Raw genomic sequence first — 15807 nt, forward strand, 5'->3', positions numbered from 1 at the left:
GGAACGGTTTGAGGAGCACAACGACAAGCCTCCAAATTCCCCAGATCTCAATCCAATCGAGCATCTGTGCGATGTGCTGGAAAAACACATCTGATCCGTAGAGGCCCCACCTCGCAACTTACAGGACTTACAAGGCTCTGTTGCTAACATCTTTGTGCCAGATACCACAGCACACCTTCAAGGGTCTAGTGGAGTCCATGCCTCGATGAGTCAGGGCTGTTTTGGCAGCCGAACAGGGACCGATGCAATATTAGGCAGGCAGATCTTTGGCGACAAATCAACTTTTGTGCAGCTTCTGTAGCTCGCCACTTACCTATCTGAAAACCAAACTTCTGTGGTTTCTTTTTTTTTTTTTCATTTTGATGAGAATCTAGTTCTTCCTGTCTTACCCTCAGCCTCTCGATCTCCCGATCTTTCTCTCGAGTCAAGGTGCTGAGCTGCTCATTGTACTGACGGGATAATTCGTCTGTTTTGATCTGAAAGGTGGAGCTGCTACCTTGTCCAGCCAGCTGATAGGAGGGACAGACAAGACAAAAAGACAAAAGATTTCAAAAACACATTTTGCTAAATAACTGCATAACTTTCTTTATTTAAAGAGATGTAGGGGAAAAAAGCATATCCAGCTTTACCTTCTGTCGGAGCATCTTGTTCTCATTCTCCATTGCTTTCATTCTTGCTTCCATCTCTTTCAGCTTGAAGTCACGATTCGAGTCGCTACTTTGTTTGCTCATGATCTGGCTCTCCAGTGAACGGTGGGCGGCCTGGGATTCCTTCACAGACAGCTGCAGAAAGACAACACACATAGACGCTATGTAGACGCCCGAATCCAACACAGTCAGAAACTGCAGTACCTGACTGTGTCAAAGAGTATTATTTGTTAAACTGAAGGTCAAATTCTTGCCTCAACGTCGACCTGCTATTTGTGTATATGCAGTAATCCATACTCTGAGGAATCACTACAAACATCTTGCGTGTCCTCATTCCAAATAAAGAATTGCCTTTTTAGATGAACTGACAAGCAAAAGTAGCAAAGCTACTTACATTTCTCCTTCTCTGATACATGAACCCATGCAGATAGATTCACAGAAGCAGCACACATTTTCAAAGATTAAAAAAAATAGCTGGGTTGTTCAGGTTTTCCTCATTTTGATCCTTAAGTGAAACATCTCCACTATTTGCACAGTAACGCTGGCCAGTGACTGCAATGAAACACTTTCTATGAAGAGTGCAACTGAGTCCTGCCCATGCTTGAAGGCAAAACAGGTCATAGCTCTCTGTTGTCTTTGCAAACATGCCTCCAGAAAACTCTGGATTTCTGGAATTCTGTTTTCATAGTCGGCACGCGTGAAAGAATGGAATCGCCTTTTTTTCTGGCAATTTTCATAGTGTTGTGATAATACGTAAAGTTCGTTTTTTGATTTTTTTACACACAGCCTTCAACTGTAGTAAAATACTTCTCTGTGACTATTAGTGGAAATGACAGCCGTCACTCTTAACAACCGCAATGTATCCTTTAACATTTCTCTCCTTAACACCATAGCTACCCAGGACCTCCTCTGCTCCCTGCTCCCTTCACCTACATGTCCATTGAAGTCCGCTCCAATCACCACTCTCTCCTCAATGAAGACTCTCTTCTAACACTTAGTCCAGAAATCCTCTCTTTCAACTGACTTCCAACCTGTGGGGCACACACTTTAAAACTCAGGAGAGTTTTCTCCAAGCATGACATCCCGGTGCATTTCAGACCCAGCAACACGCTCAGACAAAAACTGGTTCACCCGAAAGACAAAACGCCAAAACACAGACTTAACAATGTGGTGTATGCTGTACAGTGCAGCGAGGAATGCTCAGACCTCTACATTGGAGAGACCAAACAGCCACTTCACAAGCGCATGGCACAACACAGAAGAGCCACCTCCACAGGACAAGACTCAGCAGTCCATCTGCATCTTAAGGACAAAGGACACTCTTTCGAGGATGCCAATGTTCACATTTTGGACAGAGAGGACAGATGGTTTGAAAGAGGAGTGAAAGAAGCCATCTATGTCCACTGTGAGCGACCATCTTTGAACAGAGGCGGGGGTTTACGACACCAACTCTCTGCCATCTATAATCCAGTTTTGAGATCCCTTCCCAGACGCCTTAACGCCCACTCACATCCTGGGCCATCTGACCTCAGGAATTCTTATGATAAGGTGGGGCCAGGTTTCACAATGAACACACCCGAAACTCTGGCTGATTGGGACCCACACCCAATTTCACACCTTGGCTCAGGCGATTAGAGGATCATCAGGGGGTCCTTTTCTCCCTCTGTGGGGGGAAACTCCCACTAGGTTTATATCTGGGACTCTCCACCATTTGACCTTAGAACTGAAGAAGCTTCTCGGATGAGAGGTGAAACGTCTTCAAGCAACTTAAAGAAGTCCAGACGCTTTTCTTTGCAAGCTCCTTGACACACTTTAAACATTCATCATATTTTCTTATTATTTCCAGCATGAAACTCTAGACCCTGTCTGGCGCTCTCTCTACCTCAACACTATTCACATAGTCTTGGTTCAAGATCGCAACTACTCCATTTTTCTTCCTATCTACACCATCGTAGAACAGTTTGAATCCACCTCCCTTCCACCCTTGTCTCCTGAATACACAACATATCTATGTTTCATCTCGCCATCATATCAACCAGCTCTCTCCCTTTACTACTCACAGGCCCTACATTTAGTGTCCCTAATCTCACATTTACACACCTGCCTTTCCTCCTCTGTCTTCACCCAACAGTAGCACATTTTCTCCCATTTCCAGTATCTCATTCTTGATGATCAGCACATTTGATTTAACGCAAACGTTTAACCCTCTCCATTTATGCAGGGAACAGGCACTAGGAGCACACTGGCTTGTGATCCCCCGTCACTGGATGCCAACACTATGGTGGTGAATTTTTAATTTTACATCTGTATATTGGACTCATGGGCACTTTGACTGACAGCTGGCTTTGCAAGCACTTTGGTAAACTACAGTAGCTTGTTCTGGTGTAGAGACCTAAAGATAAAGGCAACAAAAAATTTAATATTTTTTAGCCTTGGGTAACCAAGTTCTACCTGCTAAGCAGAGAGAGGCCACTAAAAGAAACCTCTGACACTGAAAATCTTAATAATTTTGGCTGTTTAAAGTAATTTTGTAGCCTCTCATTGGTCCATTTCATACTGTAGTACCAGCCTCTCCCTCAGCCTGGTTTTGCCTGCAGGTCTCCTCTTCCAAAACCCTGCCATGCTTGCTCATGATTGTCTGATAGTTCGGGTTCTGTCTCTGTATGTAGACACTGACATTAAAAGAAACTGTACTGGAATTAAACTGGCTCTTTTCCCCTCCAGTGTTTTTGTGGTATTATGAAACAAACCAAATACAAGTTACTCATCAAAACGGTGGTTTCTCCAAGCACAATTTGGAGAAACAAATTTTGTTCATGAATATTTGGCACACACACTAACAGACAGACACACGTGGAGTACCTGGAGCTGTCTGTTGTTTTCTCGGACGGTCGCCAGGAGGGAGTCATACTGCCGAGCCTGGTCTGTTTTGAAACTCAGATCTCTCTCCAAAGAGTCCTTCTCACTCTCCAGACGCTGTAATATCAGACAGACATATCACATCTTTAACAGTAATAATCATATACTTCATGATCGCTGACATGCCTTCTTCTTTGCTTCTGGATTCAGATTAGTCATTACGCTGGGCTTGTTGTTGGAATCAGAGAAAACACACATTTGCATTTTTGATTCCTTGTCAGTTTAAAACGTTAATTGTTAATGTGACTCACCACACCTCATTAATAGTTTGATACTATCTTTCTGGTGTCCTGTACGTGCCTGTCTAATTGAAACTATTTAAGTAACTCGCACCCCTGTGAAAAAGCTCATATACGATGCGTGAAGCCTTTGGGCGCATACTGTTCTACCCTGACAGACGCTGCTGTACAGATCTGAATGTTACTTATGTAACCACACCCTCTGTCATGTTCTTCCCTCAGTGCTGATGTTACACTGAAGTCGTTATCAACCAAATAGGTTCAAGTGGACATGGCAGAACCATGAGGTGTTGATGTTACGGTCACATTTACACTCCTGACTTAAACCCATTAATACCGAAATTTGAATGTTTAATATAGAAGCATATTGAATGTACCACTATATTTATTCCCCTACAATATTATAAAGTGTTAGCATTTTTTCTTTGACTTTCTTTCTTAGGAGATGTTTGCTTGTTTGTTGTCATGTACTGGAGTTTTCTCAGTTGCTTAAAGATGATCTGACAGCTTTGATTTATACTCCTGTTTGTGTTTGTTACCACAGTTTTTTATTTTCTTTTGCTGTCGCCGCAGAGTCAAACTAGCGGTTCCAGTTTCTCTCCAAGATTCCAAGAAGACACAAAGCCGATCCACCCTACTTTTTATCCAGATACCAAGCACTGTGCTGCAGAGGACAGTGTCTGAGTTATGGTGACTGAGCTGGGACTTGTCTGAAGTGTTTTTCTCCTTCTTACCCGCAGGTCCTCCGACATGTGCATGAGCTCCTCTCTCAAACTGTTGAAGGTGGACAGCAGCAGACGCATGCTCTTATCTGCAGTGAGACGAGTCTGACACACAAACACAGAGAAGGTAACACCAGAGAGGGGACAGAAAAAACAAAGGTGTGAAGCTCAATGCTTTGCAGTCGTAAATATTATTTAAAAAGCACATATTCTGCTGTTTTAGGCGGCCCAACACAGATGCTACTGGTACAGACAGAATTTCAAACGGTAACTAGTTTGACCTTATTAATGATCTTGTCTGGATATGCTTATGAGGTCCAATACACAGTATTGAGCGCTTTACTAAGGTCTAACAGGATAAACACAGAGCTGAATCCACTGTCAGAGGCCATAAGAAGATCAAGCTAACCTTCACTAGTCCTGTTTCTTTCAAGAACCTTTTAAATAAGAGGAAGGCTGGAATTCAGCCTATAATTAACTAAGACATGTGGTTAGCTAAGACAGCTGGAGGAATCCCAGCTCCCATCTATCCAAGTACTAACCGGGCCTGACGCTGCTTTGCTTCTCAGATAAGACGAGACCAGGCATCGTCAGGTGACAGGCTTGAATTTGTGGGATTATATTCTCATTGATAGCAAAATGTGTTATTAATTAAACTTGTGTATTATTGGAATCTTTCTGTCTGTCACTTACCTGTAGCAGGTAGCGCATTTGTTGCTTGGTCAGTTCAGTAGCTCCTTTTGGAATCAAAGCCTCCACCTCCTCTTTATCCACCTGAAGTTAAAGAATGACAAAAACACTTTTACTTATTCATCACCTGGCACGTTTTTGCACATGTTTTGGGACTGTCCTGTTGTATCCAATTTTTGGGTCTTTGTGAACTCTGTGTTATCTGAGGTACTGGAAGTTTTTTATGTTCCCAATCCTGGTCTTTGTCTCCTTAATGATACCTCTGAAATCTCCTTAAAACAAATACAATGCAAAATGTTGTTCGCTGGATTCACATCCGCAAAGAAGACTATTACGAGGCAATGGTTCAGTCCTGACATTTGTATGGAATCATTCTGGAGACGATGTCTTATCCGTGTTATTGGTTTTGACTCATCCAGAGTTATCTCCTGGAAGAGGCAATAATTGGTTTTAACTTTGTGTTTTTGTGTTTTTTCTTTGCTGTCCCTATGCCTTGTGACTAATGTTTGCTTTGCTACTGCAGTTTACAGTTGTGCTGTATATGTCTGTACCCCCCCCCCAACCCCGTTTTAAATCAATAAAATGTTGATCACAAAAAAAAACACTTTTACTTTAGTTTTTGTTTCCGAGGACTTTAGTCAAAATCTCTCATATTCTGCAGAAAATGTCTGAAATCTGATTAGTTTCAAGGTTGTGACTCATTTTGACCGCAGCTAATGTTGTTGTGTCTCTCTGAGATCTCCTCAGATTCACTTATCAGTTACTTGTGTGATGGAAGATTGTTTCTCACCATGGAATCTTTTCCCAAATCCATCTGGTGTTTCCTGGAACACAAAGCAAGGAAAACAATGAGTAAAACAGCGTGACTGGAAAGAGCTCCAGTAGGCGTGTTTTGTTCTATCTGAACAAAAACCTGTTCATCTCTGATGAAGCATCAACGATTTGGGCTCCTTTTGGTGCACAAACTTATTTTATGGTTGAAAATTTTAATTTAGGACCATACTGAGATTAGGCACCATACTTAAGGTCACATGAAATCTTAGGATCATTTCCTGGTGCTGTGCTTTTCTATGTGTGGATAAGTTCGTGTGTTTTCCTGTGTGCCCAGAGGAGCGCCTGTTGGTGCCACTCTGACTAGCTCCTCTGTCCCATCCATATTCATCAAGGTGTGCGATCTGGCTAATGACAGCTGCAGCATTTTAAAGAGGTTTTCAGCTTTTCATGGAAACATTTCTTGCTTATATGAAAACACCCTGAATCTCATCAGACTTGTCAGCGTGATATTTATTTCAGCCTAATTGCTTAGTCTGGACTGTGAGTCAGCGCACGTACAATAGTGTGGAACAAGTAAGTACATCTGTGCTCGGTGATTTAGAGACATGTAGGTGGTTGGCAGGAAGGTGAAAAGTTATGGCTACCCTCTCACTCACCCACACCTCATGAATCAACTGGGTGTTAACTTATTGGAGCTCCATTTCACTCCCTTTGGCCTTTTTAGCAAACCTGACCTACAGTTCATCCTTTTTTCTTACCTTGGTTTCCTGTACTAACATGCAGAGTGATGTGAAAATTAAGCAGAAACTGATGACGGTGAACATGTGCAAAATCAGCATGGATGATTTAAAATACACGTGCTGTACCAGGTTACGTTTTCAGGTGTACATACTGTGCAGGCACTCCTTATGATTCACAGACAACATGTGTACAGCTATATACACAATTAAAAAAATACAAATCAAAAACTGCAGAATCCACTGTCAGCAATCCCAAAAGCACAAGAAAATTCCAAAACACGTGATCCAGAATGCTATTATCACTCTTGCACAGCTCAAACACAGCACGAAGAATCTTTTGATCAAGTTTTCAATCTGATTTGAAAATGCTTTCCTGTTTCTTTAATGTAAACCATCTCCAACAAAACTCCAACTTGTCACACTCGTGTCCAAAGCACCGAATCTCTCCCAAATGACAGAGCAATCACACAGTTTGCAGGTGACACTGATCACCACAGTTCTGTTGTCTCCCACAGCAGCTGCAAACAGTGCTCACACACTGTATAGATCCAGTGCTGTGGTTCATCTCCATCTTTAGTATATTGATTATAAAATGGGGAGCGACATGCTGGGTGTGTGGATATCTGAATGGGCTTCACCAGAGGTACTGCATGACCTCACCTGGGAATTTGAAGGGGAACTGCGAGGTACTGTAAGGAGATCAGAGACGGGAAACTGCGGGAGTTACGAGCGAGAGAAGCCAACCCGAAACTCGCCTTCAACCTGTTTGAGCATGTTGCACATGAAACTAATCCAAGCTGCCAAACCCAGTGTCTGTCTCCATGACAATCTCACACAGCTTATCTAAATGGTGTACAACAGTCCAATTCAAAACGATGTATGCGTATAACATCTCACCTTTCCGTGGACAAACAGAAAGGTGTGATGTTAAAGAAACATCCAACATAAAATTACACATCATCATTCGTTGTTCTGATCTCTCAAAGTTCACTTGAGGAATGAAAACAATTCTTCCGTTAGATGATTGGTGCTTGACGATGGGGTTGCAGATCGTGCAGGTGTCAGTAAAAGATCTCCCACAGGTTTTTTAGTTTTTCATGTCTGTGTGGACTGGAGTCATCATGGAGGCCCCTCCCCTCATGATAGAAAGGTTTCATCATAACGTGGAGGTGAACAACTCCGTAATGGTTTGAAAGACAACTCTCTCTAATGCAGTGGAGCATGACGCATTGGGTAATTTAACCAAAGCATGACACAGATGTTTCTCAGTTGTGCTAAACTCCAAAATCTGGTAGAAATGGAAGATTTCTTTGCGAAAGGCTATTTGTCTGGTAATAAGGACCGGGGTTTCCTTTTGTCCCCTGGTACTTTACTTATTCCAGAGTAAGATATTTGAAATTTCCTCTTCAAAATAAATCCATACTTCTCAGTTAAAACTTTTCTTTTTTTAAAAGCATATCACACAAAATAAAAGCTTTGTGTTTTGACTAGGTCATGGCCAGCTTTGCATTCTGCACTAAAAGTGTTGCAGAGCATGTCTGAGAACCAGACAATAGATGTCTTCATTTCACATCACTGCTTAAATAGCAGTGCAAGAAGTTGAAACAGGGAGCAAGAACGCTGTGTGAGTTTTTTTCATAAACTCATTCTTTTCAAGTAGTTCTTGCATCTGCTTTATATAAGAATAGAGGTTAAAATGCTAAAATTAAATAAAAATCAAATGTAAGCTTGGATTTAACCTCAAATTATGAAGACTCTTCCCTTAGGCTATTTTATTACAAAACACTGCATATAGTTTAACTGCTATGCAAATGATACCCAGTTATATTCACGCCAAAAATATTCCTAAAATGAGAAACATCCTGTCACATCCTGTGATACTAAGAAACTAGTCCACACATCTGGAACAATTGGAATTCCTTATTATCAGGCTTTTTTTTTTTTAAAAAAAACACAGTCTAGAAGGAGAGACTATAGTAGGCTCCAGAACTGAATTTAAAATCCTTCATCTCACCTACAAAGTCTTGAATAATCAGGCTCCATTATATCTTAAAGGATTAGTACCATATCTTACTATCATACCTGAAATCTGTCTGTGTTTGTTCCTTTTTCCAATGCAGGAACTCCTGCAACACTTAAGGGAAGAGGAAAAATTTTGCTGTGATTTGTTCCTTCACCAACTCTTCCTACACAATCAGAAGTTGAGCAATCCAAATTTGCAACAAAGAACAAGATATGTCAACAGGCTAAAACTACCAAACTTTACTTTGCTATAAAAGGATTGCATCGTTTTCATTTCACAACCACCAGCACGAACAGGCCATTTGCTACTTGTTTATTCAGTGGTTCTTAAAGTTTTAGAATGGGAGGCGGAGCCTCTCCTCTGAAAACAGCTTCAAGTTTGAATTCAGACGACAGACATCTTATCTACTTTTATGATTATACAGTAAAAAAAAAAATATTAAAAAGTATATTGTTTTGTTTTGTTTTTTAAATGAACTGAATGAAGCATATCATTAATGCTGGATCAGATGACCCAGAAACATCCATTAGTTATGGCTCAGGCTGCTGGCGGTCTTCCCATGATGCATTGAAGGTTTCTTCTGTGCTCACGTCATTCACTCCCCATGTGTTTTATTACTGTCTTCTCTCTTATAGTGGCTTTTGTCCCCTCTCCCTATGCTCTCTTTTCTTTTCCTTCACTCCCATCGACTAGTTGAGGCGCAAAGCTGCCGTTCTCTAAGCCGAGTTCTGCCAGAGGTTACTTCCTGTTAAGAGGAAGTACTTCCTCCCTATTGTTGCCAAGTGCTTGTTCATAGGGGATGTATTGATTGTTGAGATTTTCCCTCTAATTTTGTGGGGTGTGTAACTTACAATATAAAGCATCTTGAGGTAGCTGTTTTTGTAAATTAGCACCAAATAGATAAAGTAATTTTAATCTTGTGTGTACACTGATGTAGATGTGAACTTAAATGCCTAAAGTTTACTTACTGTCCACGGATCTTGGACACATGCTCAGAGATGTAGGAGTGGATGTCGCAGTTCTTCCTGTAGACATCAGCCAGCAGCTCGCCGAAGTAACGTGTGTCCAGCTTTGTTGGCTCTGGTATCTCCTTCAACTCAGTCCTCACCTCCCTCCTTGAGATCTTCTCTATCACTGGAGGTGGTTTCGACTGTATGACATTAACAATCTCCACCTCCTCCACTTCTACAGCATCCCCCTCCTCCTCTTCCTCCTCCTCTTCTACCTCCAATTCAACCTAGAAGTACCAGGACAGAAACAGATCCATAAGCACTGTGTTTTATCCGAATGACATGATTAAGTCCTTTTTCAGTCTTTTTTCATGGTTAGTTAGCCAAAGGCTCTCGGAAACAGACACTGAATCGTATTCAAGAGAAAGCAGACATTTCTGCAAATCTGGACAGCACACATCAAATCAATCAATGAGTAAATAACGTTCAGATCACAAGTAAAGTAAATAAGTCTGTTAGGTAACCTGTTGGTTCTTGCTCCAGAAAGGTATTTTAAACATTTTCAAAGAAAATCACCAGAAGTGATTTAACACAAATGTAAAGACAGCAGGAAATAAGCCACACAAAGCAATTCAGGACGAGTCAGTATGATGACATGAATCTGTCATCTTTTGTCTGTTTCTCAGCCGATAACTGTAAGGAATGCAATTTTGTGCTTTAAGTAAATTTTCTTCTCAGCTACATGCTGAACACCTGCCAACAGGGATCACGCTTGAAAAGAAAAGAAATCCTTAGCAGACCGAATCACAGCTGCACTAAACGACATCTTAAACCTTTTTAAAGGTTAAATAAACACATTAAAAATTGCAGCTTATTAAACTGCTGCTTCAAAGACCCCACTATTCTTGAGAGGACTTTCTAGGAAGGGTTAAAAGCCAACTACCAGGAGGCTGCACTCTTTTATTTACATAAGGATTACTTAAATATGTGGGGAGACAAGGCTTGGCTGGCAGTTTGCATTCCAGTTCATGTCTGAAGCTGATGGGGTTAAGGTCAAGACTGTGCAGGACACTTAAATACTTCTGCAGAATTGTCTTTATGGCTTTATGCGAAGAAGAACCATTGTGTTGAAATGCTGAAGGGGCTTCCCTGACCTGCTGGCCTTCACCATGCTGCACTTCCAAACTACACTCAATCAAAGCCAAACACATCTGTCAGCTGCAGCTATGTGCATGTAACAGCAGAGAATTGCAAAATGCTGGCTGTTAAAAAGCACTTATTCACAACTCAACCCTCCAGACCTTCAGTGACATCTTACAACAAGACAATCTCATCTCTGAATCTTTTGAGCTGAGGGAAAGTCCCAAGTAGTGGCTATAATTATTTACAGAGGAACAGAGAGACAGAGAGTGACTGAGAGGAAAAAAACACTAAATGGTTTTTCAGGCATGTTTGTGTTTTGCCCATAATTCGAGACATTAATATTTCATTCAAGTTTACACACGAGGAGAAAAAAACTAAGATGAACCAAATGAGTCGATACTGTCATATTAAATCTTTAAACATGTTATTGCTCAAGAGCTATTATGTACATGGACAACCAGTCATTAACATAATAACTGCACTTTGATTTTATATCTAATTTCACTTTCTGTCCACTACAGGAGAGATATGTTTCACTAATACAATATTTGGCAGGCATTTTCACAGGGATACAGATTTTACAGGAATAGTCAAGCTGTAGTTTTTTAACTTTTTCACAATTTTAAAATTCCATCCATCCATCCATCTTCATCCGCTTTATCCGAGGCCGGGTCGCGGGGGCAGCAGCCCAAGCAGAGAAGCCCAGACCTCCCTCTCCCCAGCCACCTCCTCCAGCTTATCCGGGGGAATACCAAGGTGTTCCCAGGCCAGCCGAGAGATATAATCTCTCCAGCGTGTCCTGGGTCTGCCCCGGGGCCTCCTCCCGGGGGACATGCCTGGAACACCTCACCCAGGAGGTGCCCAGGAGGCATCCTTGTCAGATACCCGAACCACCTCAGCTGGCTCCTTTCGATGTGGAGGAGCAGCGGCTCTACTCTGAGCCCCTCCCGGATGGCCGAACTTCTCACCCTATCTCTAAGGGAGAGGCCAGCCACCCTTCGGAGGAAGCTCATTTCTGCCTCTTGTATCCGCGATCTCGTTCTTTCGGTCACTACCAACAGCTCGTGGCCATAGGTGAGGGTAGGGACGTAGATCGACCGGTAAATTGAGAGCTTCGCTTTTACACTCAGCTCCCTCTTCGCCACAACGGAAGAGGGTGAATTTTAAAATTGCTTAGTAAAAAGTAACGTACAGCTGGGGCTCTTTGTTTACAGTTTCAAAGAGCAAACAGGGAGGTGATGTTCCCGTTATTTAAGTTTTGACTTAAAAAATACGAAAACTTAAAACTGTGACGAGTTTTACGTTTTAAAGTTTTAACTTTTTTTCATGCATTAAAATGTAAAACTAAAACTAGACTGAACTGTCTGACATGTTTTTAATGTTATAAATCACTAGTTGCACCCTTTCCACCACTGCTTAAAGGCTCAGTATTAACAATTAAATTAATAACACCTTATAAATAACAGTAATAAAACTAATAAAGACTCATCAACAGGCACATACTGTTCAGTTTTTTTCTTTTTTTTTTACAGTTCACAGGTATAATTCATCCTGACTTTTATGTGAAAAAAGAACCCTACACAGGTTTTTACTGTCAGTGTGATCATGTTATTGCCTGACTCTGAGCACAGTATGTACTAGCAGGTTTTTTTAAGGCCTACCTGTGACTTGGGTGCACAGAAGTTGCAATGAGTGTGATGTCATGGTTTTGCAATGTACATCTGTGAGAATGCCAGCATCAACATAAAGAGTCTGGCACCACAGCTAAAACAATTCCTATTCCTGCTTATGCATTCTGTTAGTACAGAACGAGTACTTTTTACTTTTGGTACTTTAAAGTACATTCCACTACTAACGCTCCAGTTCTTACTTAAAAAGTATTTTTACGTGTTGAATTCTACTTATGGCACTTTTAAACTCAGGTATTTAAACACAGCAGTTTGGCCTATTTGACGACCAACACTGGTCCTAACACTGAAAATCATGGCATTAAAGCTGCAAAAACAGCTACTTTATTATGTTCTAGGACTTTTTTAAAGATTTCTCTGCATTTATTTATTTAAAAGCACCTGCGTGAATGATCTTTCCGGAATGGTAAACTCAGAAATTTCTTTTTAAAACTAAATACGTTGGACTAAACAAAGATAAGGATAAGATAAGATATTTCTTCCTACACATCCAAACCGTGGCTGAGCAAAGTGGTTCAGCCAGATTCCACACAAGCTCGAGGGAAGATCACAAGCTGGAATTTCCCACCAAGTGAAGTTCAAAGCATTGTGCCATTGGAGAGTCAGCAGGTCCTGCACAGAGCACTACAGGTGCAGCTTCTTTCACCACTGTCAGAGAGGTGTTTATTCACTAATACTGTGTTGCACAGTGCTAAAGAGAAAGGTGTTTTAAAATGTTTTGCTCATAAAAGAGACATACACAAGACTACAAACAAAAGAACTCTGCAGGATTTTTCTATAATTCATGCAAAAAATAGTTTTTTCCCTCCACACGATTAAACACTGCACACATACACAAAGACATTACTGCAAGGTTGTGTCAACAGATTACATCATAATTTACAGCTTTTACTGATGAACTAGTATTTCAGCATATACGGTACATAAACACTACCAGTGGGAACCTTGGTTGTAATGCGGCAGGTTTCCTTTATGCATGGCTCATATAATAAACTGCTGTGTAAGTCCTATCAGGAAACAGTGGCACAGGAGGTGGGTGTTACTATTGTTAAAATAAGGGTCAAGGAAATTCCAGAGAAGGGAAGAAAAACACATGTAGTGAAACTGTTTAAATGCCTGAAAGACAGCAACAAGCTCAGGTAACTTCTCACAAGCTCTGGGAAGCCAGAAATGCAAGACAATCGCTTACCTGTGTGAGACAAGCCTGACTAAACCAAAAAAACTGCTGAAGTTTCAAAACTTTAATCCCTCAACAGAAAGAAAGGCTTATCTCAATGTTATCTTTAATTTTTGCAAAGTGAAAATATAAACATCCCTCTAATCCTGAAAAAACCCACAGTAAGTTTCATGCGCATGATCTGTGTTACGTACTAAGTTAAGTCTCCCACCTGTTAGTATATTTTATTTGTACCTATTTTATTTTATTATTTTATTTACTTGTATTTATTTGGTTTCTGTGAAGCACTTTGGCCTACATCTGGTTTTTAAATGTGCTATATAAATAAAATTGTATTGTATTATGAGATGTGAGGCACAACAGACAATGAAAGCAGCACAAAAGCATGATAAACAGTAAGTAAAATGCACGTTTTTATATAATAAATCACACAAAGAGCGATTTTGTTTATTAAAACAGGTCCAGCTCTCACGGAGGAAGAAAAAACAAGCGACTCAGATGACGCACAACTCTGGTATTCGACAGGCTGTAAATCCTATCTAGACACTGTGAAACCTCGAGGTTGGTTAATGATCCCACACAGAGCTCAAAGGTCACAGCAGTGCCAAAGACTGGCACTACTTTCTCCTGTTTCTAATTCTTAAACAGTAAGAGAAAAATGGGAAACAAAAGGAATGAGGCGGCTACACAAAAACTATAACAGCGTGGAGGTGGGAGTGTCTGCAGAGAAAAGGAGTGTAGAAATGACTGACGGGCAGATCACTCTGGACACAAACACGACTCTAAAACAAGCCGCTTGCTATCAGCAGACATGCTGGTAATGGCGTGTAATCTATATAATATTATTAGTTTTCACAGGTTAGTGTCAAAAGTGTAAATATCCTCCTTTTTTTAATAAACTATATTCCACAGCTACACTCACCAGTCCCATTTAAAGTGACTTAAATGAGTTGATCTGTGATCTCTTTTGTCTGTAAACATGCACCTACAGCTTGGTAGCAATGTGGGTAGTTCCAATGAATAAAATCTCTCACAATGCACGACAGACAACTGGTATGAATGTCACAGTGGATCCACACACTAATTCAACAGTCTTTTAAAGCCACTTCCCACATGTCTTAGATTAAAAAAACCAAAAAAACAAACGGATATCAAAAAGATATAAAACTGCAACAAAATCTTCAAATTGCATACATTTATATATCAGGTCAATAAGTTTAAGGCTCTTTGAGCAAAAATCCAGTTTTTTGCTCAAAGAGCCTGAAATTAAACTTGACCCCTGAGCTCAATGCTCAGTGTTTGTTACAATGTTCACTTTTTTTGTGCTATTTTAAAGCCTAAAAATGTGTTAGCTACTCAAAAATAATACCAGTCAGTATGTCACTACAGGTTAATGCAAATAATCATTAGTTACAGCCTTTCAGCAGTATGAGGGTAATCGCGTTTCATGTTTACCATCTCAAATGGTTGAGGTGCTCCAGGTTGATTTTCTTCTTCTTAACTGGAGATAAGATTGTTTTTACCTGTGATAAGAAATCAGGTATTTTAAGTAAACGTGGTTAAAAAAAAAGTTGAAAAGGCAGCAGCTTCCTGTTTTGAATGCAAACAAAACTTTTTCAGCCTTCAGTAGCTGACTGTCACGGGCTATGAATGGAGCTTCCACAAAGAGCAGTAACTCAATACATCATCACCTCACTTCTTCACCATGGCAGGCCTTCTGGTCAATGTGTGTGTGCGTCCGTGTGTGTGTGTGTGTGCAGGTCAGTGCATGAGCCACACAGGCTCTCAGAAGCCTGAGTGACTGAGAAACACTAGAGATTGTTACTGGAGAGAGAAGAGTCACGTTACCACACAAGCCTCTTTGTGTGAGTCTCTGTGAGTGCCTTTGTGTGTGCATACTGAAGAAAAAATCCTTATCATGCATGACTCAGTCTGTCTTTTTAAGACTTTTTAAATTATTTAATAAATTTTAATAATTTTAAATTATTATGAGTTATTGAGCCAGGAAGTCAGAAGCCGCATTAAAATGTGGAACTGAGGTGAAGGTGGGTTGCAAAGCTGCTTGCACATAGCCATCTACTGTTGGCGGACTGAA

At 40.7% G+C, this 15807-nt stretch overlaps 1 protein-coding gene across 2 annotated transcripts in view; it reads right to left on the bottom strand.

The window, feature by feature from the left end:
- The window catches only part of pof1b (POF1B actin binding protein), a 35486-nt gene that overhangs the window by 6738 nt on the left and 12941 nt on the right, over window positions 1–15807 (bottom strand). For both annotated transcript variants that reach the window (XM_026181793.1, XM_026181794.1), the window contains exons 3-9: window positions 9723–9991; window positions 6008–6041; window positions 5221–5301; window positions 4540–4632; window positions 3510–3623; window positions 630–782; window positions 390–509 (exon numbers count right to left, since the gene is read on the bottom strand). In XM_026181793.1, coding sequence (XP_026037578.1) covers window positions 390–509; window positions 630–782; window positions 3510–3623; window positions 4540–4632; window positions 5221–5301; window positions 6008–6041; window positions 9723–9991 — 864 coding nt within the window. The remainder of the gene's footprint in view (window positions 1–389; window positions 510–629; window positions 783–3509; window positions 3624–4539; window positions 4633–5220; window positions 5302–6007; window positions 6042–9722; window positions 9992–15807) is intronic.

This window comes from Astatotilapia calliptera, chromosome 10 (assembly GCF_900246225.1).
Source record: "Astatotilapia calliptera chromosome 10, fAstCal1.2, whole genome shotgun sequence".
Lineage (NCBI taxonomy): Eukaryota > Metazoa > Chordata > Actinopteri > Cichliformes > Cichlidae > Astatotilapia > Astatotilapia calliptera.